General features: G+C 46.0%; 1 protein-coding gene across 1 annotated transcript in view; it reads right to left on the reverse strand.

Annotated features, from left to right (window-relative positions):
• The window catches only part of Casq2 (calsequestrin 2), a 59,513-nt gene that overhangs the window by 31,449 nt on the left and 14,004 nt on the right, over window positions 1-14,060 (reverse strand). The window contains exons 2-3 of the mRNA XM_021157821.3: window positions 4,724-4,808; window positions 2,068-2,168 (exon numbers count right to left, since the gene is read on the reverse strand). Of these exons, the coding sequence (XP_021013480.1) occupies window positions 2,068-2,168; window positions 4,724-4,808 (186 nt within the window). The remainder of the gene's footprint in view (window positions 1-2,067; window positions 2,169-4,723; window positions 4,809-14,060) is intronic.

Below are 14,060 nucleotides of genomic sequence, written 5' to 3' on the forward strand. Positions count from 1 at the left end.
AGTCAAGAATGGGAAAGTGTCCCTCTTCTGGCTCAGTTTGCTAACGGCCTTGAGAAAATGATTCTTTATGCTTAAGAAAATGGTGGGGAACGTTTTCTTCCCTCTGTGAATATGAAAAAGGATGTGTGATAAGTCCCCACTTATCCTGATATGGTTCTGATATGGTTCACCTCATCACCAACCTCGCAGCACCCACCTTGGAGACAAAGGCCATGTTCTACCTAGTTTTGTGTCAACTTGACCAAGATATAATTATCTGAAAGGAAGGAAGCACGTGCCTCCTCCATAAGATCAGGCTACAGGCAAGCCTATAGAGCAGTTTCTTAATTAGTGATTAATAGGTAAGGGCCCCGCCCATCACGGGTGGTGCCATCTCTGAGCTGGTGGTCCTGGGTTCAATAAGAAAGCAGGGTGAGCAAGCCATGAGGAGCAAGCCAGTCAGTAGCACCCCTCTATAGCATCTGTATTAGTTCTTGCTTCCAGGTTCCTACCCCGCTTCAGTTCCTGCCTTGGTTTCCCGTGAACTGTGATGTAAACCAAATAAACTCTCTCCTCCCCAAGTTGCTTTTGGTCATGATGTGTCATGGCAGCAGAGAAAACCCTAAGACACACTACATACTGAGAACAGAACTATCTGTAGTTTGCAGAGGGTGGAACCCGATTAGTTAAGTCTAAACACTGCCCCTAACTCTGGTTTGCTACTTCTATGGGTCAATCACACAATTTATTATTTAAAGCAAGTAGAGTCTTGCTCCCAGGAGCTGTCTCTCATCTGGTTAGCTTGGAACAGTGCCAGGCTGGCCTCAACTACAATGTTGTTTCTTTTGAACATTTCCTAGGACTTCTAGGTGGGGGGTCAATGAGATAGCCAAGCAGACACTATGGACACTATATTTGGCAGTCTTTTTCTGCCCTCTCTGGCTTTTGAGGGTATAGAGAGAAATTGATAGACTTGTTTGGTGTCTGCCAGAGAATTGCTAGAGTTAGTGGTCAGCTGTGAGCTCTTTGTGTTATTGGTTCTGTTTATTTTATGGACAGAGTCACCCCACAGAGCCTTGGCTACCCCACAGAGCCCGTGCTGGCATCTCATCGACAATCTTCCCGCCTCAGCCTCCCCAGTGCCAGGGTAACAGGTGGATCACCAATCCTGGCAGAGTTGGTTTCTTTATCTGTGCAGAGCATGGGTTCCAAAGCCTTTATCCTCACAGCTAGGACCAGGAGTATGACTGAGTATGACAGGAGTATGTATACATGGCAGAAATATTTTATAATTTTTTTCCTCTGTTAAAACTTATGGATTTGAGGATGTGACATCTCCATGGCTAAAAGTGACATTTTTTTGTGGTGGGGGAGGGTGGCCCCTAGGTTTTCTTAGCTCTGTCTTTGTTGGTTTGTTTTAGCATTTGCTTATGTGTGTAAAAGGATGTGTGTATGCCATTATGTGCACACATGTGCAGCAGTGACCAGGGAGGGGCACGTTGGGGGCTGGGAGCATTGAAGAAGAGTGGAGAGTGTGGAAAACAACTTGTGAGAGTTGGTTCTCTCCTTCCACCCTGTGGAACCAAGGAATTGAACCCAGGTCACCAGGCTGGACAGTAGGTGCCTTTACCTTCTGAGCCACCATGGTCTCTCAGGTCACTGTCAGCTCAGAAGATGGCTCAGGGAGACTGAGCCTGTGGGTCCCAACTGCCATCTCTGGTGACTGTTTTGCCCCTCTTTCCTGCCTTTCCCTGGCCTTCTCTCAATGTCACTGTACCAATGTCAAGGGAATGCCAGTGGGTATCAGGGTATAACTGGTAAGAGAATACCATGTAACTTCTAACACCCATATAAACACCCGAACTACCCGTGGGTCACTTATAACAATTTCTATGGTGACTTAAGGGCCTGTTTTTCAGAAAAGACTCCACTCTAACACAAGTACTGTTTCTATCTGCTCATTGTTTGGGCAGCCTGATCAATGCCTGAGGCCATGCCAGGCTCTCTGGCTCCTCTCTTTTTGCGTCAGAGCTGTGGCCTTTCCTATATGGGACAGCTGCACACAAAGCCACTTGCTTAAACACTTACATCCAAGAGAAATTCCACTAAGACATCTGCTGCAAACTCCCCGTCAAACTCAATCGTGCGGTCACCCTTCAGAACATACAGGCTTCCTTCTTCACTGAATCCTGAAAGGAACGAGAGGCCAAAGTGAGTTAAGGGTGCAGAAAACCCTTAACTTTGGGATCCAGGATCAGTAGAACTCACACAGACAGGTCAGTCTGTCAGAGCTAGCATTGAATTCAAAAGCTGCTCTCCATTCCACTACTGCTTGAGTTCCCACAAATACTGCAGAACCTTGCCATTCTTCTTAGAACCTGTAATATCATTGTCTATCTGTCGCCTTACCTGGGTTTCAAGGTCTTCAATCAGCGAATGCCTGCCCTACCTCTCCACCCACCTTGGCCAGATGAGGGCTGCTCATCTCTGATTGGCCGGATGAGGGCTGCTCATCTCTGATTGGATGGATGAGGGCTGCTCATCTCTGATTGGCCGGAAGAGGGCTGCTCATCTCTGAGACAGTCTCCTTGCTTCTGGGCTGCATGATTTTATGAAAAGGTGTGCCCAGCAATAGGCACAGAGATGGGCTTTTCTCCTCTTTCTCTTTCCTCTAAATTCAGAGTGGCCTCTATCCCTGACTACATCTTGGTGACTCCTTCTGGCTTCAGGCCAGTTTTCATCTAATGTCTCCGTCCTGCCCCCATTGCTTGCTGCTGCTTGCTCTAACAGGACAATCTCGAACAATAGGAGTGCTGTCTTCTCCAGATCCCAGCCTCTTGTACAGAGCCTGGACATGCCGATAGACAGCCTCTCTGAGTCACATGCCTCTTCACTGAGGTCACTGGCAGATTCTGGGAGGGCAGACAACAGCCCCAACACCCTTGGCACAGAGCTGTGTACTTTAACCAACCCTTGCTGGGGCACAGTATCCTTTGGGCTGAATATTAAGTAGCTAAGGTTGATGTGGCAACTCCACAGTATCTTTAATTCTTCAGTTTTCAGACTCTGTCACCTAGGAAATGCTTTCTCCTAATGAATCACAAATGACACTCAAGAGCAAGAGGGCTGGACACTGCCTGCTGCCCCGTGGTCCGTGGTCCGCCTAAGGAGACCCCGGCACATCCCAGCACTGGACACATAGAGTATTCTTGACTCTTGTGACATCTGATCTTAAAATAAGTCCCGGGGAGCATCAGTCAGGGTCCTGCTTGGGAGTGTGTCTCCAATGAGACAAGGTCAGAGCGCCACCTACAGCTTTAGCCATAACCAAAGTAAGACAGACAGGAGAGGGCCTAAGTATAAAGGGTCGGGTATGCAGAGCACAACCACACGCCTAATATCAAGAGGGCAACTGCTTCGTCCCTCAAGCTCAGAGAAGAATGTTGTTAGACATACCAAGCCCCACCATGTCCTTGGCCAGTCTGCTCTTGTGAATTTTTGCTCAGTCCGTGCTGCCTAAATGTGAATATTTCTAAAACACTAGCATTTTTGTTTAAAGTTTATTTAAAAATGTTCCCATATGCCACCCAATCATTAAAACAGTAATGGGCTGGGGTCAAGGCTAAGAACCAATGAACTGCTAGGGGAAAAAAAGCAGAACTCATTAAATTGTTTTTGACTCTAGGAATAGTTGAATGTATTTTATTTCCATGCACTGGGCAGAGAAGGTATTCTTATGTCTCCAGGGAAAGAGGAATGCCAGCCAGTCTCAGCAAGTCACCATTTTATAGGCACCAGTTCTTCTCTGTGTCTAATTTAAGTAGCTTCCTATAATATAAATTTTGTCTTTAAAAATGTCTGGTCTTCTAAGAAATAAAATAGGAAAGAGTTGTTTTTAATTTGCTAGGATAATGCACTTGCATGGAACTGAGATAATAATGCACCAGCATGCATCTGGGATAATGCACAGCATGCACCTGGGATAGTGCACCTGTATGTACCCAAAGATATCCACCGAGCCACCACTAAGCTTTTTTTTTTTTTCTTTTTCTGTGTTTACTACTCCAAACTCAATTAACCTTTCTTCAAAGGTACTGTTTCAAACCCTCCTGCTATTTTTAATAGCCATTCTCCACTGGTCATGTGGAAAAACCTAAATGGACACCATTGGGGGGTGGCATTTGGAAAGCAGAAGGGTTCCCTGTGCCCTTTCTCCTTGGGATTATTGAGTAGAAATCGGAAAGGGCACCTGGTCGTGACATATTGACACGAGAGATTACACTCCCAGCATATTGTTTCTCCACCACCCCTCACCGAAATCCATCCAGGCTGAAGGTTCCCAACTGGGGGCCAGCCTAAACTCTGGGACCTCTGCAGAAGCACTGGCTGCTACAATGTTCCCAGAGAGGCCCATTGAAGTCATTGAGGCATGAAGATGGAGAGACTGGGCTTCTAGCTGCTGTGAGAGCTGTCAATAAGGGCTCAAGTGCCCACATTAGTTTCTCTGAGAAGTTTTCTCTGCCTGAGACTACTGCAAAGATAACTTAAACTATTCCTGCCAAACCATTAGGTTGAGGTCTAGGTTTTCTTATAATGAGCTCTACTCTGACCCAGAATGGTGTATATGCTATCTTTTTTAATATGTGTTTGAAAAATAATCCAGTTGCCATGCAAGATAAGTGCAACTTCATTTTTTATGAGCTATATTTGTTTCTTCCTAGCAGATTTTAAATTTCAAACTTACCCAGCCTCTTAGCAAGCTTGGCTTCTTTCCTCGAATCCACCATCACAAAGCCTATGTTTTTATGTTCCAGGACCTGGGCCACAAGCTGAAAAGACAAATAGGTAGGGGAAATGAGTTAAGGGAAGAGAGATGGCAGACACCATCACAAGTGTCAGTACCAGTTGTACTCACTGCCACTCTGACCACAGATGAGCCAGGAGAGTGATGAGAATCTGAGAGACTAAGAAGAGAGCCCTGGAAAAACACATCCATGGGGACCAGCCCTTTCTGCTTTTGAGAATATAAAATTGGGGCACAGAGAATCTGAAAGAAACCAAGGGTGCTCAGACACCCAGTGGGAACCCGGCGTGGAGCTCTGAGATCTTTTGTAGTTGACAAATGAAGAACACCCCTTTAAGGAAAAGAGTCCTGAAGCCTGAAGGCTTCCTGCCCCTGAACTGCTGTGATGCAGGTGCCCATTGGTATCCAGCCCATAGTGAGGAAGAACTGCAGGGAGTGTCTGAGGAAGAAGGTACCACTGACCCTAATGTCCAGGAGGATGCAGCAAAGCCTTGGATGGAGAGTTAGCTAAAATGCACTCTAAGCAGACAGCAATACCGGAGATGGTGCTGCATGTAAGACTGCCATCCAGCCAAGCTTCCTGAAACTGAGCTATGAACAAATAAGGACTCTAAATTAATAGAGTGTCATCTCTCTGTCATCTCGCCATCTCAAAAGGGGTCTGGACAGAAATGGGGAGATCATAAAAAATGAGTTGTCGGGGGATTGAACCCGCAACCTTACAAATGCTGGTCCATTTCTAACTGAAACATTGTGCTACACTTTGAACCCTAATACTACTTTTCAAAGTGTCTGGGTTCATATGCAGCTATAAGATCCCTTAAACACACACGTTTCTGGTTTTCTACAGAAGCAAGATCTTGTGAAACTGAGGTACAATGTCACAAACCAGACAGTGGCAACAATAGTTAAAGTTGAGCACTGTCTGGTTTGTGACATTGTACCTCAGTTTCACAAGAGCACATTGTACCTCAGAGCACTGTCCCTCACCACAAGGGGCCCGCTGTTGCCCTTCATAGTCACAGCTACTGTGTGCTGTCCCATCCCCTCCCCCGCTTTGGATCCTGAAACCAGGAATTCTGCCATCTGCTGTCAATCATATGACATCTAAACACTGAATTATGTAGCAGGTACCTTTTTGAGATAATTCTTTTTTTTTAATTAGCTATTTTCTTCATTTACATTTCAAATGCTATACCAAAAGTCCCCTATACCCTGCCCCCACCCTGCTCCCCAACCCACCCACTCCCGCTTCCTGGCCCTGGCATTCCCCTATACTGAGGCAATATGATCTTCTCAAAACCAAGGGCCTCTCCTCCCATTGATGGCCAACTAGGCCATCCTCTGCTATATATGCAACTAGAGTCACAGTTCTGGAGGGTACTAATTAGTTCATATTGTTGATCCTCCTATAGGGTTGCCGACCCCTTTAACTCCTTGGGTACTTTCTCTAGCTCCTTCCTTAGGGGCCCTGTGTTTCATCCACTTCTGCATTTGCCAGGCCCTGGCATAGCCTCACAAGAGTTGAGATAACTCTTTACACTTGGCATAATGATCCATCCGGAACATCTGACATTTCGATGCCTGTATCACTAGGTATGTCCCTTTTCACTGCTAAGTCAGCATTCATGGTGTGGACATACCACAGTTTGCTTAACCATTCTCCTACCAAACGGTACCTGAGTTGTTTCCGAACGGCTTCTGATGAACAGAGTTGCTCTGTGGGATTTTGAGTTAAACGTTAGTCCTAATCACAGGAATAAGTGACTAGGAGGGTAAATTGTGACTCATATGGGAGTTTCAGGCTTAGTTCTCACTGAAACCACCACACTGGTCTCTGGCCCCGTGGAGCGGTTGTGCATCCTCATGAATAATGTATGAGTTCCCTACAACCTTGGCAGCCATGAGTGTTATCATCAGTTACATTCTAGTCATCTCTCCTAGGGATGCAGCAATGTTTCCTTGTGGTGTGAATGTGTGCTTTGTGACCATTTACTTGAACATGTGCTGTGTTTATGTATGGCTGCTTCTGTGAAATGTCTCCCCATGTTGTTGTTTCCCTGTTTTTTTTTTTAATAGAGCACATTAACTTTTCATTTCTCTCTCTCTCTCTCTCTCTCTCTCTCTCTCTCTCTCTCTCTCTCACACACACACACACACACACACACTCACACACTCACACACATACACACACACACACAAACACACACACTAGGGCCAGAGAGCAGTTGAAGCAGTTGTGCACACATGAAAACATACATGCCAACACATAAATGGGGAAGTTAATTTCCATGCAGTCTAATTTAGCAGTTTTTCATTTATAAATGGGATTTTTGTTATTGTTGCTTTTTTTTGTTTCTTGGACAGGATCTCACTATGTATGTAGCTATGGCTGAACTCAGTATGTGGATCAGGCTGTCCTTGAACTCATGGAGGTCTATCTGACTCTGCCTCCAGTTTGCTGGGATTAAAGGTATGTGTCACTGTGCCTGGCTATAAACGGGATTTTTAATGTTAAGGCCAAGTGCTAAATTCTGAACTGTACCATCTTTTCTCTAAAAGTCTTACAGCTTTACACTTTGTTCTATGGGACACAGACTATTTGGATGAAGTCCTAAAGAAGCCATGAATCAGTTTGGGGGCCTTTTCTCCTTTGTGCTAGTTGACCCCAGCACCATTTGTAGATAGCCTTCCTTCCTCTGCACTTAGTCCATGCCTTTATCAAGACTCAGTTGACACATCTGTGTGGGGGGTGGGGTGCAGGGGGTCTAACTCTGCTGTCTCCATTCTGTCTGTCCTTCTGTCTGCACCACACAGCCCAGGCTGTAGCCTCTATGAGGTGAGTCCTGAAAACACATAGGAGTTGTGTTTCCAATCAATTTTTTGTGTGTGTGTTGCTTTAACTAGTAATTTTTCTCTTACACAGCAGCTTCAGAATAATCTTATTTATACGCAAGAAGGAATCCCCTAGGGTTTGGACAATTATGGTACTATATCACATTGTGTTGTGCTTTGTTGTATGTATGTATTTATATCCATGTATGCATATACATATATATAATAAGTAAGACGTAACTGTGTTAACTCCCCTATCAAGTTGGAGAGAGTAGTGCATCCCGGGTGTTGTCTGTCGATGTGGGACAATGCTGTATCTCTCCATTGCTTTATAACTTTTCCATTCACATCGCAGCTCTGAGCACATAAGCCTTTTTTGTTTTGTTTTGTTTTGTTGACAAAGTGTCTCATGCAGCCCAGGCTGGCCTTGAACTTCTGATCTTCCCACCCTCACCTCCCAAGCACTTGGGACTACTGACATGCACTGCCACACTCACTTTAGCATGCAAATCTAGTGCAAGTTTTGTTAAATATACATTTAACTATTGGGAGTCGTTTGCACCACAGTGGTGTATTTTTTAGTTTTGAATCTGTATTCTTTCTAGTACAAATATATCATTGCATTTTCATGTTTATCTTGTAGCTTTCCTGAACTCATTGATTCTTTCTAAGATATCTTTCTTTCTTTGGAATTCTTGGGAACTTTCTGTGTACATAACCATGCTAAAACCTTATCCCTTTCCCATCCATCTGATCTTTCATTTCCTTATGCTTCCTCACTCGACCAATAAAAAAAAATCTCCTTTCATTTTCTTATGCTTCTTTACTCTACCAGTGAGAGCTCTCCTGTTTTGATGACAATACTTTGCTTCTTACCTGGTGTTTTTGTTTATTCTTGTTCCATTTTATTTATTTGCATCTGTCTTACTGATACATCTATTTTCCCTTTCTGTCCTTCCAGTTCTGTTACATTTGCAGTCTGATTCTGTGCATCCTGCAACCCTCCTGGGGTGTCTTATCTCCACCAAGTAACCTGGGGACTATTTGGTTCTGTGAGGGCTCCCTAAGTCCAGCTACCCTCTGTTCTGTGGCTACTTGTTAGGTTCTGCCCTTCTCCATTCCTGCGTCTTCTCTGATTGTACCTTCTCCTTCCTTCTACTCCCTTGCCATTTAGACTTCCTAAGGTCAGTTTTGGCCTATCCATGCTTCCTGGTCATCTGTTCCTTTCTCTCTTTTTCTCACTCCAAACCACTCCTCTTCCTCTTGAGACTAAGAATTCTGAACAGAATGTCACCTGAGCGTGCGCTGCTCCAGGAGTGCCCAGGTGATGGGGTGGACCCCAGGAGCTGGGAACTACATCATCCTGCTTGCCCTCCAGCTTTCTATTTCCTTGGGTTTGTCTGAAGCTGGGAAGGCTGAGTCATCACCATTAGTACCTCGCTGTGACTCACTGTGAGCTTTCCTGAGGTCCTCCAAGCCAGTGTGTCTGCAAAACCCCTTGGGTATATAAGCTATTACATGCAAACCATCAGACCACGTTGTGTTTTATTTTCCTAATAAACACTCCCCTGTTTTTATTACCAGCCACACTGTCCTATTTACTGAAGTCAAAATCTTAAACAAATGTTCCCTGTCAATCATTCAAAGTCACAAGACTTGGCAGTACAGTAAACTCCCTCTTCTCCAGCGTGAACCTCTCTGACAGCAGCTCTTCAACTTCAGTATGTACAAGAATGACCTGGGGCTCTGTTAAAATGGGGCTTCTTGGTCCTTCTCACCAGAGCATAGACAATAGAGCTGGGGTGAGGCTCAGGAATGTACATTCTCTTACACCGCACAGCCACACCCATGGTTGTGGTGCCTCAACTCTCACATCAAGCTCTGGAAAGCACAACTATTCATGGCTGCGATTCTGAAAGCCACATAGCACCATTCCAACTGTGCACTCCATTTAGTTAAGGGGTGAGTATTAACAATAATTTGAGAGAGAGAGAGAGAGAGAGAGAGAGAGAGAGAGAGAGAGAGAGACAGAGACAGAGACAGAGACAGAGACAGAGACAGAGACAGAGAAACCTTTGAAATGCCCCATTGACCACTGAAAGCACTTGCTGGCAAGTCTCATATCCTGAGTTCTATACCTGCAATCCATGTAAAGATGGAAGAAGAGAATTGATTCCACAAGGTTGACTTTTGACCTCCATTGGCATGCCATACCAAGTGTACCCTGATGACATATAGGTATCAAATACCGTTCCCTTTCTTACACACACACACACACACACACACACACACACACACACACACAGAGAGAGAGAGAGAGAGAGAGAGAGAGAGAGAGAAGGAAAGAATGACAACTTTAGGTAAAAACAAATGCGTTCCTCTCCTGGGCACATAAAGCATACTCTTTTCTATCTTGATATCTACATGGAACTTCTGCATACTTAAGTGGTAAGTACCAATTACTACCCCGTGCCCTAGATGTATACACAGAACAGACTGTCAGATGGGCCAGAAAGCCCATTATCTGATATGTACCCTCCTTCTCCCCGTCTTCTTCCTCAGCATCCTGACTCGAAATCCCTGCAGCACCTGAATTACTACCAACTCCCACTCTAACTGGACCCAAAGCCTGCCCATCTAGGCTTCGTTATCACCACCATCAGCTCTAGCAGGCACCCATAACAAGCTTAGATCACAGTAGCCAGAGCTAGCAGACACCTAAGGGTACTATGGGACTGAATAAGGTGGGTGTCTGTGGTGGAGACTTGGGGCCTCTGGGCTAACTTTTTATATGACTGGGTCCCCGAGGACCAATCGTATCTGGGGACGCTGGAGTAGACAAACGGGCCACTGTTACTTCTTGTCTGTGGCTTGGTTTCCTCCATCCCCCACTTCTCCATCTATCCCAACCCCCACCTCACTTGTCTTCTTTCCTGTGAGCCTTAGCCAACCTGGGATGAGGAGAGCAGCCCCAGCTTGTCTTTCACTCCATTCTCCTTTCTAGAATCCCAGTGGTCCCTCCCCAGGAGTGAACTCAGGCGCCCAGTGTGAGATCAGCAGTGCCCTGATTCTGTACTGTGACCGTTTCTTCACTAAGGATTGAAAGGCAAAGCATCTCCTGTATGCTGTGCAGTTCCCTGGAGACCGTCAGGACCTTTGTGGGTCCATGAATGCATTGGTGCGAATACTTCAGGAGTTCAAAGGGCTTGTGAGCCAGAGAGGCAAGAAGCAGTTATCACCAAATACTGTGAGTCCTGTGTGAGAAAAAAGGTCTCCTCCACGTTTCCTAAATGTTCAAAAAACCTGGAATATTCTTTATACGTGCCTGTGATTTTTCTCCTGTTGCCTTACAGCCATTCCTGAGCTGCCTTGTCCTGGTGGGCTGATTGATGGGTGACTTCATAGCCTCACTTGAGAGTCCATCATTGGGACTAGCCCTATCTGTTGGCTGGTTATGTATAGCTTCCAGAATGGAAACATTGCTCACTCCCTCTGAAACACCGGGATTTGGCTAGACTTTTGCTGATCCTTTGAACACAAATGGACTTCTAACAAAGTTCCATATAAGCAATATCATAGCTAACATGATAAATAAATAATTCAAAACTGATAAGTGTTTCTGGCATGTCTTTCTCTTTCTGGAGTTATATTTTATAGATAGCTATGATAAAATTCTTGCTGCTTGGATGATGAGGTCCACGTGTGTGTCATCTTTAAATGAGTAGGTGACCTATGCTTGCTAGACCCTAGTGATGAAGAGCATGGGATTTAGTGTCAACTCCTGGATTGCTGACTTTGTTCCCAGCCTATGCTGTGACTTCACTGCCCAGCGGAGGCAGTGACATTATCTGTGCCACAGGATTCTTTTGAAGATTAACTGAGATCATGCATATGACGTGCTCGGCATGGTTCTTCACACACAGTAGGTACCTGATAAATGCTAAACTTCCTCCTTGGTAGTATGATCACTGAATAGGGTTCTGGATCATTACTGATCCCCAAAATGCCAGAGCCTAGATGATCAGAACTGGAAGAGGAGGGAGAGTCATTGCCAGAACAGCAGGGCACAGTTAAAGGCTATGAAGTCTCAGAAGAGAGAGCTTGTGGCAAGGGTGGGGGTGGCAAACCATACAGAGCCTGGCAGGCCGTGATGCGTGCTGTGGGTTTGGCTTCCATGCTCTTTGGGTGTGTCTGAACATCCCTACATAGCCACCATCCCTGCATGGTGTGGCCTTCTGCCCCTTCGGCCTCACTGGCAATACTCTGTATCTTGTGTAATACACTACAAGGGCACAAAAACATTCCCTGCATCTGTGTTTGCCCTTGGCTCCCTCTGGAAGACTCTTCCCCCCGTTCTTCACCAACTCTGCTACCTTTGTAGTATATTTGAACATGTTAGTTCCCCAGAAAGTGTCTCCTGATCCCCCCCTACACACTCCCAATTCAGTGCTTATTCGGGTACCCCAAGCCTTTCCTATGCAACCATCCCTTGGTTTGTCTATGATTACTGTCTCTCTACTGTTGTTGGTGTTTGCTCCTGCAGGCTCTGTGTCTGTGTGTGCCTTTCTTCTAGTGCTATCTCTAGCACCCAGGAGAGTAGCTGGGCTGATCCCCAAATTAGTGCCTCAAGTAAATGAAAAGGGAGATTGCCTGTAAGAGCAGAGGCCAGCGAGACATTGGGCAGGACAGACAGACAGATGGAGTGTGTACATTCAGAGGCTAGAAACAGTGTCAGAGGGCAGGACAGGCAGACAGATGGAGTGTATACATCCAGGGGTAAAAACGGTGTCACCTTAGGTTTGAAGGTGCACGTGACAAGGATCGGACCAGAATAAGCTAACTTAAGTGAAGCAGATTGTGTTTGAGAAAGCAAAAAGGAGTCATGTGTTATGCCAGGCATGGTGCCGCATGTCTTTAATCCTAGCAGTTGGAAGGCAGAAGCAGGTGGTTCTCGGAGTTTGAAGTCAGACTGGTCTACAGAGTGGATTCCAGGACAGTTAAAGCTACACAGAAAAACACTGTCTCAAAAAAAAAAAAAAAAAAAAACAATAAAAATAAAATCTTGTGTTTAAGGTGTGTATGTGTGTGTGTATGTGTGTGTATGTGTGTGTGTGTGTGTGTGTGTGAGAGAGAGAGAGAGAGAGAGAGAGAGAGAGAGAGAGAGAGAGAGAGAGAGGGAGAGGGAGAGGGAGAGGGAGAGGGAGAGGGAGAGGGAGAGGGAGAGGGAGAGGGAGAGGGAGAGGGAGAGGGAGAGGGAGAGGGAGAGGGAGAGGGAGAGGGAGAGGAGAACTTTGGATACTGTGGTTGGAAGTTGTAATTTGAAGCTAAGTAGAAGAGTGAGACTGATTTGAGTTCAGAGAAGATAGATCTGAGGGCCCAGACCAGACTGAAGAAGGACATCCGTGTGACTGGCAGGTGCTGTGGTCTCACACAGAGGTGGTTCTAGTCTCAGACAAAGGACTGGAACCATGGAGAAGCAACTGCCTGTGTGGTGGGTCATGTGAGCTGGGACCCACGCAGAAGCCCTTCATTGGTGTTTGAGAGAGAGAACAAAAGAGAGGGGCCATCAGGAGAGTCAGGCTCTCCACCCGGAAAACAGAATAAAGGACAAAGGTTAACAGCAGGACAATGTTCCAGAACAGATAGGACTGCAGTGAATTCATGATCACAGAAGACACTCAAGCTACCCAAAGGATCTAGAGATGTGAGAAGAGAAGGCATTCTTGGGGCTGATGCATGAGAAAGCTGTAGGCCAGAGCTGGCCGTGTTAGAGACACGTGCATGAAGAAGCACCTATCCTGTGCAAGGAGGAACTGTTCAGAAGGCAAAAGGCATGACAGAATCACTGTGGTACCCTGACTCCAAAATCACTAAGGCATGACATCTCCAGGAGCCCAGGAGGGGAAGGACTCCTGTCAGGTCTTCCTTCTGGACTGGAAGGTCATGGTTGACCTTGTAAAGAAAAGCTGGGACAGAAGCCAGTGTGGGGAACTGGACAGTTGAGTGGGTGGCGAGGACAGGCTGGAGCAGGTGTGGCTTGCTTGTTCCAGAAGTTTGTCCATGAAAGGAAGTCAGTGCTCAGTGCTGTGAGATAGGATAGGTCCCCCTGCTGCCTAACCCTGGGCCTCAGAGGGCAGAGCATCCGATAGGTCTGTGGGGCATCCCAAGTCCCTTTATAGAATTTATCAGCTCTAACATGGGGGCAGAGATGAAGACACTCCTCACGAACTGTCTTCATGGGTAGAAGCAGGAAGGCCCTTCCTAGTTGAGGTGGACACTAGAGAGGGTGACTCGGAGGGAGGTGGCGGTGCTTTTCTGCAGTCTCAAGAATCCTCGGACATCAAAAGAAAGAACCGAGGATTCTGCAGCTCTCTGCTCAAAGTGAATGTCCCTCCAGGCAGCCATTAAAAGCATGCTGGCTGCACTGCTGTCCCTTCCAAGC

This window comes from Mus caroli, unplaced genomic scaffold (genome assembly GCF_978045245.1).
Source record: "Mus caroli unplaced genomic scaffold, Mus_caroli_1 scaffold_3, whole genome shotgun sequence".
Classification (NCBI taxonomy): Eukaryota; Metazoa; Chordata; class Mammalia; order Rodentia; family Muridae; genus Mus; species Mus caroli.